This window comes from Patella vulgata, chromosome 4, assembly GCF_932274485.2.
Source record: "Patella vulgata chromosome 4, xgPatVulg1.2, whole genome shotgun sequence".
Taxonomy (NCBI): Eukaryota; Metazoa; Mollusca; class Gastropoda; family Patellidae; genus Patella; species Patella vulgata.
Genome location: NC_065882.2, coordinates 48,651,649 through 48,676,744, shown reverse-complemented (window position 1 = coordinate 48,676,744; position 25,096 = coordinate 48,651,649). Strand labels below are relative to the sequence as shown.

At 35.0% G+C, this 25,096-nt stretch overlaps 1 protein-coding gene across 1 annotated transcript in view; it reads left to right on the top strand.

The window, feature by feature from the left end:
- Positions 1-25,096, top strand: part of LOC126819053 (synaptotagmin-11) — a 39,327-nt gene that overhangs the window by 441 nt on the left and 13,790 nt on the right. Inside the window, exon 2 of the mRNA XM_050546867.1 lies at positions 13,945-14,750. Coding sequence (XP_050402824.1) covers positions 13,945-14,750 — 806 coding nt within the window. The remainder of the gene's footprint in view (positions 1-13,944; positions 14,751-25,096) is intronic.

The following is a 25,096-nucleotide window of genomic DNA, read 5'->3' as shown; positions in this document are numbered from 1 at the left end:
TTGGCATGTGTTAATCTATTGAATTTGAATATATTTAACAATATCCAAACTAAAAAGTTCCTCTTTTTTTAAAAACGAAAACCCCAACATTTTCGCTTTTGTTTTCATCGTGTTAGTATAGTGAAACCATTTACGATTTAAATAAATTACTTACAAAATCTCTCCGAAACCCATTGGGGTGCTCTTGTCGGGAAAAACTGGTTTAAAAATAAACATTAAAATTTACCTTACACAATTTTTCTACACGGAATATTGGGATTTGAGAAGGTAATTATATGAAAAATTTTCCCAGAGAAAAAATAACATAAGGTGAATATGGGTAGAAAAGAAGAAAGAGTTTGTTTTCAATGAGCTATGCTACGACAAATATGACAGTGAACCATAGACTATGAAACTGACAAAATGTTCAAAATATTGTGTACAAATTCTAAACATTATACAGAGAAATCGAAAATTCTTGTGAAAGGTATGAAAATAAAAATTCTTGTGAAAGATATGAAAATGAAATGGATTCAATTGAAGTGTTTTGACTGTCATAATATGTCGCAATTTTGCAGCTGTCTCCCACCTCCACTTATTCTATCAGTTGGAAATACTATCCACAGAAGTTATGGTGCACAATCCTGAGAGATAACATAGTTTATCATGCGATTGTCACCCAGCACAATCTCATTTGTTACATCAGTGGCAAGATAACAAACATGGTCACGAAGAAATTGATCAACAACTCTAGAGGATAATTATGTTGGTAACCGGAGTAGTAACTGCGTAATTAGATCTTTATGGCTTTTTGTATATTCAAAGGTTCTCTAGAATGTCTTGAGCTGGTCCCAGTAATCTTCTTATATCATCAAATGTCTAAAGTTAATGGAAAGCTATTATTTAAGTCTCCGGTTCATATACTTATGTTAAAAACACCTTATTAAACGTAATATACAATCTATCAACATTTTCCTTAAATGTCACAAAGGTAAGACCATAAAAATAAAAAACTTAGTTACCTACTACCTTAGTCTCGAATGTTCGCGGATAGAAATTCATTCAGACTATTGCAAGAAATTAAAATATGGCGGCGTCACGAGACCACACTTATGCCATGATTAGTGATTCGAATAACTTTGGGACGTGTGTGCTTTTAGGAAAAATACCTTTTTTGTGTATAATTGAATCAAAGAATTAGATGAAATAGGGCAAAAAATAACCAATAAACTGACCCCCTGGAATATTCTGTGTTTAGTGATGTAGATGTTGAGCATTTTGAGAGATGACAACAAAACAGAATACGTCAACATCCACTGCAACTTAAGACTAACATAGTGACATACATTGGGTTGTGGCAACAGCTATCCTGCCCAATCCTATTTGATATAGCAAAAATCTTTGGCAATTAATCTAAATTGCCCAACCCCACCCCTTTTACATTAGCATGTCACATCCAACAGTATAATCAAATTACTGATGTAGAATCAATGGCCTCATGATCTCCCATGACGCACACCGCCAATAAGCACTACATATCTGCAAATACTCGTCTAACATTACATTAAATTTCATTTACATGTACGATAAACCTATAGCAATAGCAACATAACATATAAAAGTCGATATTAATATGATTCCATTAGGAGATATTAAGTAAATTATATGAATATTTGATAGCTACAGCATAATGTGTAGAATATGATCGGAATCCCAATGTCTTTAATTATGCTTGTGTTATTTTCTTTGTGAAGTGAGTATCTTTCTACATTACACATTTGAGGTACACAGATAGAACCAAATTTGAGATATACATGCAATTGATTTTGTATTGGTCTGTCGAAAACAAACCCAGTTTCGCTTAAACATACATTATGCAAGAGCTAAATCTGCCTATTGCCGGTCTTTCTTTAGGCCTGAGATGTTATCTAAATTATTAATAAGACATTAATTAACTTATCCAGACCATGATCAACTCTCGATGTCATCGCTATCCTGCGATGTTTATTGGATTAGGTTCCGATTTGCCGTCGGCTTCCATTCATGATTTCATCATTAAATGGATAATAGAGACTATGTTTTTTTTATCGTACCAAATTTAGTAATGACGTTCGAGGCTACGCCGAAAATTCAATCGCCAAAATCTCGCTATCCTGCGATGTTTATTGGATTAGGTTCCGATTTGCTGTTCGACTTCCATTCATGATTTCATCATGAAATGGATAATCGAGACTATGTTTTTTTTTATCGTACCGAATTTAGTAATGATGATCGAGGCTAGGCCGAAAATTCAATCGCTAACATCTTGGTCCAGAATGGATCAATTTGACTGAAATTTTCAGCAAATTCCCTTTACATTATCTGGTTTTTAACTATTATAGTGAGAACTGCCAACTCTTTATCTAATCTCCCATAATGTATCTTTAATATTGCGAAATGAAAATGTATAGTGTTTTAGAAATTTATCCCAGCAAAAAAGCTAAATCGAAGAGATTACACACTTGTAATTTATAGGCATTGATCGGTGATGCCGACGAGGAAGGCTTATGCTTACTCTTTCTACGTGATATGACTTCTTATTGGTGTCAGACATTTGTAGTTAACGACAATGGTTTTAAATCAAAGTCAAGGCTAGAAATAACGATAGGTGTGGTCCGCGTTGAAATGGTGACATAGCTGTTTCACATTTTTAATGAAGAGATGCACAATGCTAGGTACTATAATATATCACGCCATTTCTTTTCCTCTCGAGTTTGTCCCAGACACATTAACACAGAACCAGAAAGTTAATCAGTTAGAAACCCAACTCGTTATAAATGACATTTACATATTCTAATCCCGTCAGTTCATTTTACCCATTTCTGATAATGGTGCAGCACATCTTGAAAATGCCATACATCGTTATATTCAGAGCCACGATGACATATAACCCTTGTAATTACGAACACGACCTCAATCAAAACTGCCAATAATTCCGAATAAATGGATTTTGCTAAATATTTTAGAATTTTTAATATAATGTTATGTCCATTACACATTAGTTATCGAATGGAAGACAGCGTTGAGGCTGAATTACATGTTTGTTTGGTCCTTTGGGTGGTCCCCAGTTGACAGTTAAATTTCGGAAAAGAATAGGCGGGGAAACATAATACATTCAACTACAGAAAATGAAGTATCAGATGCAAGTCTCAATTAATTTTGTTCCAGAAAAAGTGTAGTATATGAATGGTATATGAATTTTTACATAATTATAATTTTCATTTTCTATAGTTCATCCTGCGTATAGATAAGAAGTGTAATTATTTTTTGAAAAATGTTTCAGGATCAGGACCAATGTGTTTAAGATTAACTTGTGCGGATTCGTGGTAGATCTATGCCCTCTGAAATAATACTAAATCCCTTATTAGCCTCAGGCGGGTTGCGTGGTCGAATGGTTAACGCGCGTGCGTTGGATCATACGTTCCGTCACTGAGTCAAGTGGCGTAGTTTCAATTCCCCGCTTGTACGTGACAAGGCGTAGGATCGCCTGTCCAATCTCGTGGGGTTTCTCTGAGGTTCTCTGGTTTCCTCCCACTGCTAAACACCCCTACGCGCAAGCGAATTATTGAAATAAAATTGAACCACGTGTTAGTCCCGAAATGACCTACTCTCTCTCTCTCTCTCTCTCTCTTAGCCTCGGACCTCCAGGGGGTTGGGGGGGGGGAGGTGGGGGATTGTAGATAGCCGAATGGTTAGCACGTGCGCGCTGTATCATAAGGTCTGTCATTGAGTCAACTGGCGTGGTTTCGAATCCCCGGTTGTACGTGACAAGGAGTAGGGTCGCCTGTCCAACCTCGTGGGTTTTCTCCGGGTCCTCCTGTTTCCTCCCACTGCTAAAGACCCATACGCGCAAGCGAATTATTGAAATAAAATTAAACCATACGTTAGTCCCGAAATGACCTAGTTTGTGTTGAGTGGACGTTAAACCCCATCTCTCTCTCTCTCTGACCTCTAAATCCCTTGTGAGCTTTGGTTTGAAGAATACGTAATTAATGCCCAATATAACATCACAGTTTCATTTTGTACGTGATAAATTTGGATTTGTTTTGTATAGAACAGTCGGATAATTAGACATTTGTCTATTTGATATTTCCACGCCAGATGGTGTACACGAACAGATTAATGTGGACATACGCAAGAACCTTATAGATGCCTTTGTTCTAGAGTGCGAACAAAGGGAACATTCTGTGTACTTTAAGATTTCTGGTTTGTGTCTTCAGATATTATATAATCAACAAATGCATAGCTGAAGTATAGAAATATTCCTTAAACTAAATTATTAAATTTCGATCCAGTTTTAAACATTTCTTAAAAAATTATTGGACATCTTGTTAAGAATGGATAAGTTGTAGAGTGTCCACTTGCAGTTTACTCTAAATTACTTTTGAAAAAAAAGTATTGATATTAAATAAAACCATTATTTCTTGACAAAACACCAATATTGTACAGAATCTAAGGTAAATACACGACCATATTCGTCTTGTTCAGACACACAATTTGTCTTTATTCTCCAGTGGAATTAAGAAATGTCATTTTACAAAGAACGTTATAACTCAACGCCTACATACGTACACGAACGACACTTCTGTTAATACCGATAACACAAAACCAATCTGAGTACATAAAGATGGACAGCATTTATAGCACACATTTTATTTAGATTTAACCTTTTCAGTTTTTATTATAACCTTAGTTCAAACAAGAAATGCAATCAAATCAATGAGGTGTGGTCGTAAAATATGCACTGGAATTTGTTAAATTTCGCTATTATAATATAAAGATATTGAAATTTTGTGTACACTCTAAAGAATGTGTGATATTGACTAAAAACATTATTTTTTTTCTCAAATTCTTCTTAAAGATATATTTTATTCGACACTACTATAGCGATCAAATGATTTACACCAATATCTTATAACAAAAGTACGAAACAATTTCCATTGCTAATGACCGCATTTTATTAATTATTATCTTTTATTCTTAGATATTCTATTCTTTACCATGTGGTATAATTATAGTATTAACATAATAAGAATATTTTTTTGTTATCTGTAATCGGTTCACTATCAATACCGATGGTGTTACCTTTAACTAATTCTAGTGCTATCTCTTCACTATATCTTGTTGTCATTTGTTTATCATCGAAATTAACATAATTAGCTTAATTATACCATTAAATGAAAGAATCAATTAACATAAATTATTCATAGTTTGATTAAATCTATAAAAAAGTACCACCCCAGGAATAATTTTTTTATATCTTACCTTTTACTAAATTTATGCTGATCGGTAATAGATTTTTTATAGCAACAAAAAGGCACTAGAAATTATGATTTCAATACGTACCCCTTTTAGAAACATATAATATAGCTTTTGTCAATTTCAGCTTTTTGTACTCGTACTACACTTACATGTTCAGTGGTACAATTATATATTTTTTCATTTAGAAGACTAAAAACAGCCAATCTTATTACATTGTTTCTTAATATATCTTACTATTTAGATCATAATAGAAATCTAAACTTAGAACTTAGAATTGTAAGAATATCTTGAACACACATTTTTGGGATAATCCTGATAAAATCTTAAAATCGTTTCAAATAGAAATCTAAAAGAATTCGCTAGCTATCTCTGTCGGCGTGGAATATTCAATACTTTCTTCATCATTTATACAGCGGCTTTGTTATTTGACCGAGGATTATTTCGATATGGAAGGCGTAGGAGGAAAGCCAACTAGAAGCATTTGCGAATAATTTGCAATTCCATTAACTTATTCAAAATATTTTCCTGGTTGATTACGATTTGTATACGCCCACTTGCCATTGTAAATGTCGTCGTATACCGTCGTCGTCCCTGCCCGTTCGTCACTTCATCGTCAACAATTTCACGTGAACACAACCCATACGACATTGGAGAGAACTTAGGTAGGCTTTTAACTGTTGTCTATTCGTGTAATTTCTATTCATGTTATTTCTAAATTAAGACAATGCATAATCCGCCTTCTCTATTTGTTCCGTGTAAATTTTTAATTCTGTTTCATCTTATATAAGACGAAAAATATCTACTTCATTGTCGATTTATTTACATGTTAAGTATGAACGTTGAACAAATTTAGAATTTTGATACTTCTACCTAGTAACAATCATTATGAGATCGTCTGGTGTCGCCAATATGTCTATTGAGCACCTGATCGGCACCAATATGTTGATACAAACGACTCGCTCTTAGTCAGGTTGAATGGTTTGGCGGAGTGTTAAAATTGAAAACAGCATCGAACGCGATATGGTTTGCAAATACTACTTCAAATATAAGCTAAACAGCATTGTTCATTTTTTTAAAGACAAGTGCAGGATTTGGATAATTTTATTTGATTTTTTTTACAGTTGAGCCAATTAATATTTATATTAATATTTATACACTGGTCAATATTCTATTATTGAGGGTGGGGTGGGGTGGGGTGGGGTGGATGGCTGAATGGTTAGCAAGTGCGCGCTGTATCATAAAGCCCGTCATTGTGTCAACTGGCGTGGTTTCGAATCCCCGGTTGTACGTGACAAGGAGTAGGGTTGCATGTCCAACCTCGTAGGTTTTCTCCGGGTCCTCCGGTTTCCTCCCACTGCTAAAGACCCCTACGCACAAGCGAATTATTGAAATAAAATTAAACCAGATGTTAGTTCCGAAATGACCTAGTTTATGTCGAGTGGACGGTAAACCCCATTTCTCTCTTGAGAGAGAGAGAGAGAGAGATCCACGCACATCACAAATTGCGCGTAGGGGTCTTTAGCAGTGGGTGGGGGGACCGGAGGACCCGGTGAAATCCGACGAGGTTGGACAGGCGACCCTACTCCTTGTCACGTACAACCGGGGAATCAAAACTGACTCAGTGACAGAACTTATAATTAAACGCGCACGTGCTAACCATTCGGCCATCCATTCCTCCATGATGGTTGCTAGGCTGAAGTGTAAAAATTCTAAATTTGTTTGATGTTCAATGCTAAACGTGTAAAGCGTCAATGAAGAAGACATTTTTCGTCTAAATAATAGAAATAAGATGAGTTAGAATTAAAATCTACACTGAACAATAAAGAAGTTGGGTTATACATTGTCTCAATTTAAAAATTACACGACTAGAAGTTAAAAACTGCCTGAATAGAAGTTAGAAATTAGACGATAGCACGTTAGAACCTTGAATCTAATATACCGCCATAGATAGTCTGCCGGATTTAGATTATTTCCTTGAAAAAAGTCCCATCAAAGCAAATTTGGTCTCAAATGAAACGTGGGGTCCATCGATACTCCAGAACAAAATGACTCATTATGATCGCTTGGGAATTGTTTTGGGCGGGGTCAAAGGTCAAGGTCTACCAATCAGAAAACAGCAGTCAATATCTCAAAAACTATCAATGTTAGACCCTATAAATGTATTATCAAGATATAGGAACTCTATATCTCCGAGTCGATTAAAGCAGTCTGTACTAATGCACTTAAATGCCAGTGCCTGGGCAAAGTTCCACCATAGAAAAAATAACCCATGGTGTTTTCCCAAAATGACAAAAGTAATGATGTGTCGACGAAACGTTTAACTCAATTCTATTTTATTTTAAAAAATTTAAAGAAGCATTAGGTAAGATTAAAGTAAGGGAGCTAGAAAAAAAAATTGTGGGGGCTTTGGACACATGCTCCTTAAGGTCATCTAGGGTCGTTTGAATTCACCAATGTAATATTCTCCACATCTACAGTTAATTTGGTAGACACAGCCTTTCGGGAAGGTAGGCTTTGCGAGGTTTGACTTTCCATTGGCATTTACTAACTCCTTAGTTGTTGCGCCTTTGAGGAATGTGGTTTCTATGCCTGCTTCTGTTTTAAATAACCTTCTAAATTGGTTAGGGTGTATGATTTTTTGGTTTATCAAGTTTTGACAGGTTGGATAATGTGGCTTTGGTGAACTTGTTTACCATATGTTCTGAATAGTCATTGTGTTGGATGAAGACGTCTTTTAAGTGTTGTACTACAGGTTGAGGGATTCGGGATCACAAATGGTTTTGGCTCTTTTAGTAAACGTGGTGATGATGCCTGCTTTTTATGCATTTGGGTGATTAGATGTACAGTAGATATATTGGTCGATGTGTGTTGGTTTTCTGTACACTGAGGTAGTGACATTGGAGTTATCGCTTCTTACCTTTACATTAAGAAATGGGCGGCTGCTGTTGGTTTCATTCTCCACTGTGAACTTCATTCTTGGAAAGTGGTTGTTCAAGTGATTCAGGGCTACGACAGTATCATCTTCTTTTTGTAACATGACGAATGTGTTATCCATCTTTCTGAACCAGAAAATAGGTTGAAAGGAGCGGTTAGAGTGCCTTCTTCTGGTGACATCATGTAAATTTCGGAAATCAGCGGGGATAAAGGATTTCCCATCGGTAAACCATGGATCTGTCCATAATAGTTTTTTTCCCTATATAAAATATGTGGATTCCGGGCATTTCTTGATCAAACGAATAATAGTACCAACCTGTAGTGATGTATCCAGTGGTGTAGAAAGTTGTCAAATACGGGTTTCAAGAACTCTGAAATCAAGGCTTCTTCTCTTGGCACATTAGTGAGTAAATCGACAACAACGTACGAGAGCAATTAATGAAAATATCACATATATCTGGAAGATCTAGGAATATCATGTCTATGATAAATAATACAGATTTTATTTAGGTGAAACAGAATGGAGGTCAGGAGCTTTTATGGTCATCAACTAAATCAGCTCCCTTCTCCGAGAGGCGAGCCATATAAAACCTGTACTAACCCGTAGACTAATAGTGAAACGTTTAACGAAAAACTTAATGTTGAACGCGGAAGTTGAATTAACCCATCTCTGATGGAGCTAAAGGGGTCGTTCTTAAGAGGTGAAGAATGGGTCGGGGATCTGCTTAAGCAGAGGTAAGTTTGCATAGGCATGAAGGATATTTGTAGGCTGAAGTTGACTTAAATCGTCAGTTTTGGCCATTTCATCCTGCCCACCGCCCCCATTTTCTCTTCCTTATCCGAGATAGCAGGGGATTTCGCGTGCTTAAGTTAGTGTTATGTTCTAGTGAACCAATAGTGAAACTTTTAACGAAAAAAATAATGTTGTACGCGGAATTCGAATTAACTAATCTCGGGGGGGGGGGGGGGGGGGTTCTTAAGGGAGGGAAGAAGGGTCGTGGGTCTTCTTAAGCAGTGTGTTTGATGGCATCTGAGGTTGGTCGACATATGCACTAAAGTTGATCGTTGTACGCATACGTCGAATTAAATCGTCATTTTGGCCATTTCACCCATGGGTCACCCGTTTTGTCGTTCTTATCCGGGATAGAAGGGGGTTTCGCCTTCTTAAGTTAGTGTTATGTTCTATCAGACCAATAGTGAAACTTTAACGAAAAAATTAATGTTGTACGCGGAAGTCGAATTAACTCCTCTCTCAAGGGGGTGTTCTTAAGGGAGGAAGAAAGGGTTGGGGGTCTTCTTAAGCAGTGTTTTTGGCGACATCTGAAGTTGATTATTGTACTCAAAAGTCGAATTAAACTTGAAATTTCGACGTTTTATCAGACCCCCCCCCACCCCCATGGGAAGGGGACCCGCAACTTAAGAATCAAGGGTTCAGAGTATCGGACCACGCTGTCCACTCATCTAGCATAGTAGATATTTTGTACGCAATGTTGATAATACATTTATGAGGTCTAACATTGATAGTTTTTGAGATATTGACTGGGTTTTTTTCTGATTGGTCGACCGTGACCATTGACCCCGCCCCAAAAATTTCCCCTAAGCGATCATGATGGGTCATTTTTTTCTGAAGTACCTACGAACCCCAACTTTCATTTGAGACCAAGTTTGCTTTGATGGGAATTTTTTCCATGAAACCACACAAATCTGTGTCTTGCATTTAATAGTTATTGTTTTGAATAATTCTGTTAATTACTTCTAGAGTTATAACCCTTGTTCACTTCGATATAGCGACGAAAGTTTAATTGTTGTACTTGAAATGTATATGAATGGTTCAAATTAATGAAATGAAGAGGCAAATGGACTCTGAATAATTTTCAGACTTGTCAAATTTAATTAATTCTAGAATTATGACCATTCTTTACTAATGCTTTGACTATAAAAGCACCATGGCTGCCATGAATTTCAATTGATACAATTTTTATAATTACGCACCAAAAGTACGGTATACAGATTTTGCTTTTTATATACGCTATGACAAAACTTATGGACAGTACGGGTGACTTAGCTGCCATAGGTATACGCTTTGTTGTCCGCCAGTCTATCTTTTGGGAATATTTTTGCATACTATTTTTCTTATGAATAAAACATATCGTTTAATAAACGATGCTTAAATGTCAAGTAGCAAAACAATCCTTTAAACAGAAATTATCTTTAAAGAAGTTTTGTTCATTGAGACATGATCAAATTTTATCAAGTCAATAATAAACCAGTTCGCCTTTCTGTCGCCAGCTTGGAATGTTTTGAATAGTTCAATTCTGCTCTAAAGAAAATGTTAACTTGCATAGATCAGTTCTGTTAAAAGACTGCTACATTCAATTAGCTTATTTTACATTTTATTCATGATTGATTTGTTAAAATTAGAATTGGGGTCAAATTGTTTCACCTTTATCGAACAAAATTTTCAATCCGGATATGAGGTATACGATTAAATACAGTTTTCCCGGGCCCTTTTCACCAAAACTTTGTTTTCCCAATACACCCGAATTTGCTGAAACGACTAATGGCAACCTTCGATAAGACTGCCGAATTGATTCAAAGAGGTAATTATGAAAATGATCTGAAATCGAGGACATCCTCGTAGAAATCGTGAAACAAACCATTTTATTTAATAATCATGATCTAATTAAGAAAAACATATAAAAGGTTTGGCATTAACGCTTGATTGATTTTTCAGTTTTACTAGAAAACGTCTCAACGGGCTTCGTTTATTAATTAAATGAATTGATCAATCAATCTATTAAATTATTTACATAAATATGGAATTAAATTTATTGTATTGGAAAAAATCGACCATTTTTAAAAAAGACCCTTGGATTTTTCTTAAGAATATGAAAAAGGATGCAATTAAACACGTGCTTGTGATATTAAATTTATTACCATAAACACCAACATATTATAGATTAATACAAAACAATTATAACATAAAATACGAAGGATCGAAATTAATGCGTTTCTTGACATTTATAGCTTATGAAAAATAAATCAAGTTAGACAGGCTGCGAACTTAAATATTTTATCAATACCTTGGTCAAGTTAGGATTGATTTTTTTCTCGAGAATTTCGTAAGACTCCGTTTAACAAACCAATTCAGCATTATTATTCCAAACTAGACAGACGGTGGAGCGCGTGTTCCAGTGGAGTTACCATGGATACGAAACCCACCAGGATTATGAATGAATCTAGTTAAGCATATAATAGATAACAATATTAAATATTAAATATACCCCCAGCAGAATTTAACATGATATAGTAGCCTAACGCCGATATGAATTGAAGTGTCTGTTCCAAGTATTGACTCAGTAAATATAATTATATTCGTTTGGTTTGAGAGTTCCTGGGATGGGTGTTGACTCATCGTAAAAATACTAGCATTCCACCGATAATGGCCGGAAATTGGACATTTGTCTTTGTTTGTTGAAATATCCTGAATTATGATATGTTTATCTGTCCATGTGGATCACTTTTAATTATGATATGTTTACCTGTTCAAGTGGATCACCCTTTTCAATAATTAACGTCATATATATTTGAATTTCCAGTGGGATCTGACAGCAATGATTGAGACAAAGCCCTTAAGGTAGAGGCCCACCAAATGGCTCTGTCAACAACTGTCATTACGCATTCAATTGATTAAATCGATCGAATTTACGCAGAACTGGTCAATAAATAATTATATAATACCAAATATCCATTAATGAAATAGTAGTATATGTTTTTTAAAAATCCACGGACTGAGCTTAATGAATAAGCCATTTTGTTGTTCAACTTACATAAACATTGCCCCTATCTCAATTAGTTTTTGTCTAGAACATTATTTTACGCAGTCTTTGGGTTTAACTCAATGGAATCCATTCTTTTTAATCAAATTCTCCGTTCCAGAGTATTCTAATACTATTGACGTCACATAAATAATCTCCAAGCATCAGTGTAATAACTAATTTTATATTTATAGATGTTGGTATAGAAACTACCATTAGTGGTATATTGTTAACTCACTTTAATACACCATGCTTCGATTTCGATTTTAGCTCGTTCGTGTCTGAAACAATCCATTAGGCTGTGGTCCTTAATAGGTTTTTTTGTCCAAATCACAGATTTGTTCTGAGATTACGATTTCTTTTTAACTTGGTTATCTTTCATCAACCTATGATTCATATTAATGTCCGAAAATCAGGAAATTTATCCGTGTTTTCTTTCATCTAAACAGAACACCGTATTCGAACCTTCATCACGCATTGGTATATAGAAATTGTAACAGGAGGGAATATGAGGCGTAGGTTGGTTTTTCGAACGGTTTGGGAAACAGCTTTTTAAGTTACATATATTGGTACTAAACGAGCATTTCATTCTGAACATAATCTTTAAGTGGCAGTTAAGTGGTAATCACATTAGCGGAACAATTTTTATGGGAATTGTGCTTGATAACGATAAGAATGAAACCAGTGATTGTTTCCCTTAAAAATTGTGTTCTGATAATAAGGATTTCACTCGCACCTATCCGCCATAGACCATGACATTGCCACAATCTCCTTTTGGAAAGATTGGAAACTGAAAGCTAGATTTCTTTTTAAAAATTTAAGGTCCGTAGTAGTCAACTTTTCAGCTTAATACATTATCTGACTTTCAGTAGGTTACAAAAGCTACAAAGAAAATGCATATGATCGCTTGTTGTTTTGTGATTCCATATACCACAACTACTTATTAACACCGACACAGAACATGGATTAACATGTGTGGAAATCAATTTTCATTCAGAAGAGCAATACAATGGGAATTCATTAAAGTAAATTGTGAAGTAATTGTGTTTGTAAAAAGGTGTAAGCATGTTTTGAACGGCAGTGCGACGTAGGACCCACTTAAAACTTCTTAGAATATCGAATGTGTCAAAGAACTTCATTAATATTTCTTGTTTATTCTATCGATATACGTGATATTCATCAGATTTATCATTTATATAAACCCAGTCCAACTATATTTCATTAATTTTGCATGAACCTCGTAATATTCACGTCAACAACTTTGATTGCTCCCTGTGTGTAGCGATCTCTCGGTATCTTCATATGAATAATGAAATATTTACGATTTTCTCATTACCTAAACCATAATGGGTCTTTCAAAGTTTGAGCCTGCTTTAATCGTTCAGTAATTGAGAAATCAGGCGAATCCTTTGTTCATGAATTAGCAATTGGTGATGTCATAACGGAAATGATTGAACCGCTGTAGATCAATCAAAATGGAGATTTGATAGAGATTTTGTGATTAAGTTGACAGGCAATCATCAGTTATATCATGTCTTCTGATTAATGTCTTTGTCTTGATTTTTTTAAAATAATTTACTCACCACATTGTAATGTTTTTGATGGATCTGAACACCGTCTTATGGATAATTTAATATATTATACACAGAGAAACACCTGGACGGACCCAGGGAAGTTGCAGGCCACTATTGTGGTAAATCACTTTTACATACACTCATTACATTAACGTGTGCTTTAGACCCATTTCCTAATAAAACTAAAACTAATGTATAAACTCATGGACGTCGGAACGAAATACCCCCGATTCCGGCGGTACTAAAATTAAATGATGATGCAACAGACATGTTACTTTCAACCCATTGTCGGGGAACCGATGTATAAAGTTATAAATACAATTTCTTCTATTTTACAGTGTCCGGTCCAGCCATTGGAGGAATATGTTTCGGTACCATAGTGTTTTTGGTTTCTATGACAGCTCTTGTTTACAAATGTTACAGACGCCGAGTAATGGTGAACGCCCAAAATCGTCTATCCACCGCCATAAAGAAAGGACTTCAGGAGAGTACCTCGGGAAGCTTCAGGAAAAGTACTCCCGTCCGTAGCACGGGAAAAGTTATGAAATCCAAAGCAACCAGTCCTATCACACCCCCAAGCTGCGGTGGAGAATTAGGGGGATTAGATCGTATTCCTATTGCTGGATTTTCAACCCCATCTCGGGAGTGTGGGCATGGCAAATCAGAAGTTTATATTGAACATGAAAAAGGAGGCGCGACCCCCGAGAAGGAGGAATTACTAAAGGAAAAATACCCCAGTGAGAAGGCCACACAATTGGGTTCGGTTGAGTTTTCTGTCGAGTATGATACTGCTAAACAGGCCCTTATTGTTAGTATAGCTAACGCAACCAACCTACCCCCGCGGGATCCAAATCTTGGCGGATGTGACCCCTACATCAAGCTGCAATTACTTCCGGAGAAAAAGCACAAGTGTAAAACAAGAGTGCTCAGGAAAACGCTTGATCCAGTCTACGACGAAACATTCACATTCTTTGGAATCGCGGCCAACCAGTTTTCAGGAATAACTCTTCATTTTGTGGTTTTAAGTTTTGATCGGTTCTCGCGAGATGATATTATTGGGGAAGTGATTTATCCACTATCTGGTGTTGACCCGGAAGGGAAACAAGTTAATGTTATTCGGGAGATTTCACCACGTCATTTGAAGGTAAGTTTAACCACTGTTTTATTATTAAACATTAAAAAGTCAAACAAACTATTGAAAACAACCAAGATGGCGAAAATGCAAATACTTTGTTTGAAAATATATTAATTTTGTGGAGTCTGAAACGCAAAAATATTATTTGATGCTGTGTTATTCAACATTGATAAGTCAAACAAACTGTCTGTTAACAAACCAACAAGATGGTGGAAATGTAAATATTTTGTATGGAAATAGATTGATTTTGTGCAGTCTGAAACCTAAGAAAATTGATTTGAATTATAAATGTGTCTTTAAACAGAGGAGTATGGTTACCAATTAAACATTTAAGCACCCATTTATTATTAAGTCATTTTATGATGTTAAATCTTAGTAGCACAGATTGTGTCGTTTACAACTTTTATAAATTAATTATTCACGAAACAGTGAAGAGCCACAATACCATGGAATGGATCTGGGGATGAAATAGTCTGGGATACCGGGAATATGGTTCATGATCTAACATTTACATTTCGGTACCCATGAAGAGACAGATTATAATTGACATTATATTTGACACGTACGTGTCTCTTCTAGGGTACCGAGTTGTCATTTCTGGTCGGCCCGCCATCTCCGGAACTATTACTAAATCCTGTATTCAAGAATGTCTGGATCATTTTCCTTAAAACAGGTGTATTCTGAAGGAGACTCTAAATCTCCAGATACAATATTTTCGTTATTCGGTTAAAGCGCATTACTTAGCTTAATGATTTGACAGGCCAGGGTGGCTTAGATATGGACTAAACACTTCTAAATAGAATATAGAAATAAGATCAGTTTCGAGAACCTGTCATCCACCTAATATACACTAGTCCCCACCTTTTAATAGCGTGTGGCATAAATATGTATATTTGGAAACAATCGATAGTATTAGCTGCCGATGTTTGAAAATGACGATAGATGATATATTAATGAGCGTCTGATAAGAGTAGAAAGGTTGAAGACTGAGTCGGACATTACAGGAAGGCGGTCATTAAGTTGTATCTAACAACTGGCCCAGACATCCCAGAAAAATATATATAGCAAGTAGAGGACATTTAATCAATTATTGAAAGTCGAATCAAAACCATTTTTAATAATATGATGGAATACAGCCTCTAAAGTTATTGTTTGTTTTAAAAAGGCGACAGACATGTCTTTACAGCCTGTGAGACATTTGATGACTGTTTCCCAAAGAATTAAATGTTTTGTTTCAACTGGAAAGTTCATATCTCGCAATTTTCCTTTTCTTTTCCTTTTAAAGAAGTTACATAATTTAGATGTTGATGAGATTAAATATATTACCTTTTTATCTCACTGCTCATGTTTCATGGATGTTTAATTTCTTTTTATAGCCATGATGTCGCCATCATGCATAACGTTTCTCCCACTAGAGAATCAAACTGAATTACCCTGGGGTTTTTAAAATCGATATTGACTATCAGATACATTACGTACGTATACAGTACTAGACCAATTTGAACAAAGAAAAGAAATCATGCGTAGAACAATAATAATATTTAGGTTCATTAAGTATGTTTTCATTCATGCCTTGTAATAATTGGTCCCATTAATGCAGAAATCATCGAAGACGTGAAGGTTACCTCGTGTGTTATTGACTGCACTCTATGGATGATTACCAAAGGCGTTATTACAAGATTTCGAACACTAATGCATTTCTAATGATTTTATATGGCAAAAGCTGTCAGAAACAATAGGACCCCATTAGCAAAGAGATTGTGATGTCAGTCTTATCTCATCTAGAATATCTAATCTGCAAAAGATGCTATTACTTGTTCGGCGTCCAGCTGGAATCTTAACTAGTTTCTCCCGTGGGTGGTATTTATTAAATGTTCGACATTACCTTAAAGCAACATACAGCAGAACTCACCAAATTGAAGCTATCGTTAAAATAATACCTTATGGCCACTCATAAAATAATCCAGCACAACATAGAGCATTTTGAATGGTTGATTTACTCCCCATTAAGAGAGGAAAATGTTGTGCTTGTGACCAACTAATTAAAGTTCAGACAAGAAGACGGAGCTAAAGCCATTTGTCGTAGAGAAGTCGTGTAATTATGCAACAGTTAGACGGAACTTTTCAAGATTAAGCTCGTTGCTTAGTAACATACTCTGTCTTCTAGGGGAAACCGGAAAATGTTTGTAGCCTCGGGTTTTCAGCGGAAATGAAATAGAAGTAAGCCTTAAAAATGTTTCCTTTAATAGAAGGTTAAAATCATTTATCTTGGCAATGCCATTTCCAGTGTATAAATGCCCAGTCGTGTTTTCTCCGTGCGTGTTTGTGTGTCTATCTCTGGAAACATGAAAAATAACTATACTCTATTTACGATCTATTTAGAATGGTTTTACTTTGAATTCGAGAAGAATGTCTCTGAAGTTTTTGTTTTTACCCCGTGCGATGTTTTATGGCGAGCCAGCTTTCAGACATAAACAACTAACTTGACTTCTCCTTGAAATTAAAATATCTCCTGAAAGACTAGAATGTTTTAGCAAAATGAAAATAGTTGGGATATCTAACGACCCAAGACAAATAATTTTTTTTTAAGTCGGGATAGCTTAGTCGTCATTTGGATTTTCCGGGCAATATATAATTTTACACGTCTTAATCCAAGCTAAAATGTACCTAAATTGATAATTCGGTCGGAGTAAACAGAAATCCGTCAAACGATTTGGCGAAAATTATAATTTTGACCATATTATATCCTATACATTGTCTTCTGTGGATGCCAAATGTTGAAAGCTATATACTTACTTAATCGCTTATCTATCTCCAACATGCGATTGACGGGCATCCCTTTAACGGCCAGCTCCTCTCACAAATTTCCTAGGAAACACTTGTCTTCAATATCACCTAGGTGGAAGCGGACTCTAAGCCCGATTTCAAGTCACGTGAAACCAAATATTGACAAATATTCATTACATCATATCTTAGTAAATACTAAACGGAAATGAACCATTTTTGGACTGAACTTCTTAAGAATTTCAAATATTATAGTTAGCAAGGGATTCAAAATCCCTAAAATTATTGTTCTCAGTCATCATAACATTGAACGGGATTTAACCAATTAGGACTGATATTTCGTTTAGAATATTCACAATATTATAATTTACATAAGATCATCGATCCCCAAATGACGTTCAGAGACTTATATAAGTTTACTTATTAAATGCCACCACACGCCTCTATATAAACATCGTTTGTTTTGATGTCATGCGTATGTTTTCCTGATTGATTTACCTTCGTTTCTAAAACCCTTTCATACGTACATGTAAAAGAATAACGCATTCAAATAAACCCATTTTGTAAATCGGCATATCGACATACTGGTCTATATAGATCTAAAGAATAATACATATATAGTCCCGAAGAATCAATCAACTTGGTTTGATTAGAAAACAGCATGCTATATTACATTTATGAACTGGCTTACGGCACTCGTTGCATCATTTCCGAAACCGTTCATTTTTTGTCTTGTTCCTTTGTTTTAGATAAGCTATTCTAGATTACTTCGCGGGTCTTTATTTACGTAAACCATTTAGGTATGCACCGGCCGTAGGCAAGGGCGTTTGGAGTAAATAGATATTGCATGAGATCTGTTCTATATAAAATATTCCGACGTTCATATACTATTCCAGAGTTACATTTACAAAGATCATTAATTAATACATACATTTTTTTAAAGTAATTTTGTTTGGATTTAACTTGACGCACTAAAGTAGAACGGGCAAAAAGCCATAACTAGCACTATCAAAGCTTTGATGTAAAGAGAACATTCCAGCCTCGTTATCGATTCGGCTCTTTTGATCTGTCTTGCTTATCTGCACGTAGCGACGTGACGTACCGTCGAAATTCCCTTGACGAATCTGAAGCAATCACTAAAGTTACTTGTAACTGGTTGAAAAACGTAACTATAATTGTTTTAAAAGCTTTTATCCAGATAAAACGAAACGAAATGGAATGTACGTGTTTAATCACGAATTTATTTCAGATAAAAAGAAAGTTTCCCTGTTTTGGAAAAGATAGTGCGCTTGAAGGATATTGTTAGTGAAGTTTAAATGTAGCAATCGTGGTAGGTAATCTTGGAGACCGATCAAACCGCGATCTTAAATTAAATTAGAAAATACTGAATCTCCTTTTGAGCACTCTACGTTTGAGATTTTAATAATGGTTTCTCCTCCAAGGGTCTCAACAATGCAAACAGTCAGCGGCTAGCAATAAAATAATCAATACTAAAAGATAGACTTGTATCCTAAGAAAATGCACTTTGTAGCGCCAACGGTAGATCTGTACCCCAAAGCTTTATTGATATACCATCGGGATAGATAATTAATTTCTGGAATTTGGACGGAATAATTCATACTTCTTTAATATTGAACAAGCCTATTGCTCTTTTTCGGTGCAGTTTTTACTTTCAAATTACACTCCATGACAGTTTTCATAGACTACTTTGCGCACGTCATTCCTGTTTAAAGACACATACTTTTGAAAAACCGAAAGCATCACATCTAGACGTTACTTGATTAGTTATTGTGTTATTTTGACCCAAATCTAGAATAAAGCAGATTCATTTTGAAATCGGTCATCTTTAGACAAAATGGTCATCAGATCTATTAAATGACAATATGATAGAAAATGTCTCGTTATAATTACTTCGTTAGACGGTTTGAGCGGAATATAATTGAGTCCTGTCAACTCGACATATTAAGAGCATAATGTAATTTGCAACTAAGTCGATTGGGAACAATGGTTTAAGTTTCAGCTGACAGACTAGTGGTATCTGTAAAGTTAATCAGTTCGTTGTTTCTATAGAAAATAATACCTAAATCAATATTAGGATATTGCTTCTGTAAAATACAATACATTTGCATGAAGCATGATGGTAAAGCCGTCGTATGACCATTATTCATGAAATGGTTGTTAAAAAACGTACCCGTGGGTTGGCAAACAAAATGCCATTTACAGGTTAAAGATGTCAGATGCAACTAATCATTTCTCTTTATATATAAATAAAACATGAATAACCCATTCATACGAATTTCAGCAAAAGAAACCAGATATTCAGCACAATTAAGATAGATTATTAATTTCATTTGGCAACGTGAAATGTCTGATATAGGAATTTTTACTTTTGCCTTGAATTGTTTGATTTGAGCGAATGGTGTAGATGACATTTTTTCAACAGCTGCATTGATTTTACTTGACTCTTTAAAATATGAAATAATTTATTACTCCAATCCATAATTATAATTGTGTGTAAGAGAACCAAAATGAAAGAAAATATCGTTATTTCATTGACACTCGTGATGTTTTTCCATTGCCGATTCAGAGAGTTTATCTTGTTTACTGGAAGAAGCGTTGCTAATAAACCTATTTTCGCTGATCATCAACAAGATATCAAAGTATCAAATGTAGTTAATGAATGAAATCATTAATGTTAGAAAATCATTAATCGACGTCATTAGTGCCTTCTTATGATCTGGAATACACTAATAATGGCGATCAAAGTGCGGAATGGACCAAACATAGTTATAGATTACTAAGAATAGATTCGCGGAGGCGAAAATCTTTTAACATCCTATATAAGTATCTTCGTCGGCGTCATTAATATCATTGGCCACTTTGTAAGGAACAAATTTCCTGGTGGCATGATATTATATGGAGAGAATAGTTAAGAGCCAGTGTTGAGAAATCAATTTGATTAAAACACAGATCCTATTTCGTTTTACTTGTCTGCACTACACTAGGATCTGGAAGAGTTGTTATATTACCGGCGTTTTGGTTGAATTGAGGGATTAGCCAATGAAACGGTCTGTTACGATGACTTCTTGGCGTGCCATGCACAGAACTGTGTATAAACCACTAGAAACATCAATTCTGATTGGTAAATCAAATATCTGACGTCATAGTGTCAACCATAACGTTATATTATTAAATTATGATCGAGTTATATGAACGACCCTAAACTAAAAACAAAGAAGAGTTATGAGCCAAGACAATAACATATCGATTGAAGATATAAGGGTGTTAATATTCACTAGTTCGGAAATGTGACATGGCTGAAATGAAATAAACATGCTAAAATATGTTAATATGTTAACACCCATTTTAGAAACCTGCAAAGTTTAGCTATTCACTTATTCTAGCCAGATTCAACAATTTACCTAAATGGTTCGCAAATAAATCCAATGAATCCCGAGACAAAGGTTCGGTAAATAAGTTTCTTCGGTTCTAAACACATTTTATTAAACTGCTTTATGATAAAAACTTCCTATTTCCGTTTCGACGTAATTACTTTTTAATTGAAGTAGATCAAATTTGTTGAAATGTATGCTACGCACTTCAAAAGTGCATTCTTTAAAAAAAAATCTATACTTGCCCCATAAAAAAATCCAAGTTTTGGAGCGCAGGTTGTAGATAAAAAGAAGTATAATTTGAACACCGCAAAGAAACACGCAAATATCTCACTGGGTCAACGTACAGAATAAACTGCTTTCAGTAAGGAGTTGCAGGAATTTTAACAAAAAAATGGGGTGTCAGTATGTATTAATCTGCAAGTTTTTTTTAGGAGATGTTATTACTCTTTCGAAACTTTTCCATTTAAACACAGAGGCTGTCATAATTGTTTCACGGTGGATGGCGATTCCTCTACTAAAATGTCAAATTGATTGCATTTTTAAAAGCGAACTATCGAGAAGGGATATTCACTGATTAATGAACAGCATGACATATTTTTATCTTTTTCTTCTTTTCTTTTTCTTCTTTTTGGCGGGGGGGGGGGGGCAATGTAAGTATATGATGAATCTATATTAATAAACTTGATAATTTATTTAGATATTTAAACTTTAACCCCCGCCCCCCACCTCCCTAGAAACAACCCTGGACGATTGACTTAAAAAGTAGCGATTTAATAAATTACAAGTTGATTCCCCAGAGAATGTAAGCTATTGTCTTTTCTTTCCAGAGCATTTAATTTAATTTTAATGTTGAAATCCGCGACGACATGCTAGAAATTATATTTCTCTAAATTCAGTTACTGCTGTTAAATGGGAAATGAAATGTCAGAATCAATTGACATGGAGTAGAAGGAGTCGAGAACTAAAGCTTGTTAATATCGGTCTGTTAAACATTACCTTTTAAGGCAATTTTTATTCTTCATAACCTTTTCAGGCAATATATACTCTTCATAACCTTTTAAGGCAATATGTATTCTTCGTAACCTTTTAAAGCGGTATGTATTCTTCATAACCTATAAACGCGGTGTGTATATAATCTTCCATCTAGAACAAGTTTTACCAGTTAGAAATAATATTAAATTACGTTGATTTTCTTCTGTTATTAACGGTGCTCAAATATTTATGACATGTCTGTCAAAATATTAAAGACACGTTGTCTCTTTGATTTAGGTTAAAATGAGTATAACGTTTTACTCCCTCTAAAGGAAAAAGTAATATTATCAATCTTTTTCCTGGTTGGATCAATATAATAATCGTATAATATGCGTACTACGTCATTGTTAATGGGTTTACCTACAGCTGATGTAATTAGAGCACGACACTCAACAAACTTCCGGTTAAAGAACTATTATTCCTCAATATCCCTAAAGGGATTCTACTAAATACACCAACATCATTTATTACACCTATTAAACCAGCAACATTTAAATTGATAATGTGGGAAAGTCAATTTCTCATTGATGAAAATCATTAAGAATAATTTATGGTTAATTGACAGAGATGTTTCATCTATTTTACTGTAAACATGCTGCGCGTCTGATTAACGAAACTCCATGAATTCTCTTTGTTGAATTGTTCATGATGTGAATGATATCAAGTTCAGATCTTATTTATAACCAGTGTATTCCCATCGGATAACACGACACTATAATTGGTATTTGTTTACTTCATTGTGTTTTTTTATATTTTTACTAGAATAGCTAGGGTCAATGAAAATAATACATATCATATGGTTCTTAAGTAACGAAGGTGTTAATTTGTTGGTTACCGATTATTCGTTATTATGAGTGTAATGTTAATGATAACGTTCTGACGCAATCGTTCCCTTTATAAAAAATGCCTTCCCATGTACAAACTGTGTGATTTGATGACATATTTGGACTAAAAACACATTCAAACTAATTAATCTATCAAAATTTGCTTCAAATCCCTCTCAAAACGGGGGTGGTGGGGGTGGATGGCCGAATGGTTAGCACGTGCGCACTGTATCACGAGGTCTGTCATTGAGTCGACTGGCGTGGTTCGCCTTCCCCGATTGTACGTGGCAAGGAGCAGGGTCGCCTGCCCGGTCTCGTGGGTTTTCTCCGGGTCCAACGGTTTCCTTCCATTTGAAATAAAATTGAACCATGTGTTAGTTCCAAAATGACCTAGTTGTGTCGAGTGGACGTTAATCCCCTCTCCCCTCAATATTCCCAACCGCTCCCTAAGTCCAGCTGGTAGACAATAAGCTGTCGGGCTGACCGTTAGTGATACCCACACATTTTTGCCCAGTGCTTGCCGCATGGGTGTATTATATGGAATCTACTTTCCAAATTTGCCATACTTTTTTTGGAAATAACTACCCAAAAAATACTTTCGCGAGAATGTATCTTTAAAGATGTCTTCCCGTGTACATACTTGGTAACGTGATGATATATTTTATTTGGACTAAAAACACAATTATTCAAACCGAAACGGAATAAAGATTACTAAAACCGAAACGAAATAAAGATTATTCAAACCCAAACAAAATAAAGATTATTCAAACCAAAACGAAATAAAGATGTGATTTTAATCAGACTATCTAACATTGAAATTAGAAATAAAATCTAGCATTCAAAAACCCTGGCGACTCCTTAAAGAGGTGACATCACTTTCGTCAAGGAAATAAAAAGTTTACAATTCTCATTTAATAACCATCTCAGTTTTTATTTCTTTAAGAAATAGCTCACAGTTAAAAACAAATCTTAATATAGATTTTAAATAAACTAGCCCTAGTGAAGCATTTGATGAATTCTTTTTCGATCATTACACAAGCTGTACTGTCTCGATTTTATTACAAAATTAATCGGCTTCTGTAGAACCGTGAATCTGGGATCAACACGGTCGCCCACACAAGTGTAACAAACACGCATAAGAAAGAACCGAGAACAAAGGGTGGTGGAATCTTATAGATAATAGATATTCAGACTTGGTATTATCTTGTCCAATTACGTAGTCGTGACAAATAGTATACCTAATAACGTTTGGAAATACAGTCAAATTTATGAACAGCTTTTATTTTAAGACTTAACATGGCAAATTTATAATTTGTACTATTAAGGTTATTAGTATTTAATGTTTGGAGAAATAGGCAAATTGGGTCTAGAAAAGGACAAAAAATAATGATGCTTTTTGGATTCGAGAATGGGAATTCTCTTTTAGGATATCGAATGCAACATGACTTTTATATGGTTAACAATTTTACCGTACATTTTCGATAATTTTTCGAGTGGCCATTACCAGCCTACTGATAGCCCGCAAGGAGCTACTAGTCTTGGTCATTTAGATTTTAAATATCCTCGTAGTCTTGATCTGGCAAGTGATAGTAGAAAATTATGAACTATGCGGAGTTCTCTAAATTTAATTAAAATGCAAATGTTTAAGATTACTGAAAGCTAAATTCAGCGAGACTTCAAAGTCATATGCTTCTGAAAATGAAAGGCCAGAATTAAACCAATTCATTGCTCATTAGATTATAATACCGCCTAGACATCAGGAACCATGCCCTGTCTATCAATTATAGATTCCTTGCCATGAACAGACGTATCGTGTAGTAGAACTAATATCAAATAGTAATGTCGTCCATGTATATATGAACCAAAACTCTGTGGCGGATAAAATATAATGTCTTTTTTTTTCCATTTTATGATCAGTGAGTTCGATTACTGTTCTTAATATATTTGCCTCCATTTTACATTTCCTTTCTAATATTGTGAACTAAATTAAATTTCTACTTGAATTATATCAATGAATATGTTTCATGTTTTGGTTATCATGCCGTTAGCTTAATTTTATTAATCTGGCTGATCTCGTTTTTATATTACCTTAAAGCAGGGCTCCCAAACCCTTTCAGTCTTTCGAAATAAATTTACCCATACTCCAATTTGTTCATCAAACACCACTATTGTAAATTGTCTTTTAGGTTTTACAAGAGTTTTATAAGATTCTCTTGTGTATTGTATATTTAAAGAGGACGAGGACCGTACGTGGATGATAAAAAGTGATAGTTAATGGAATCGAGTTGAACTGCATGATCCAAACACAACGAAATCGAAT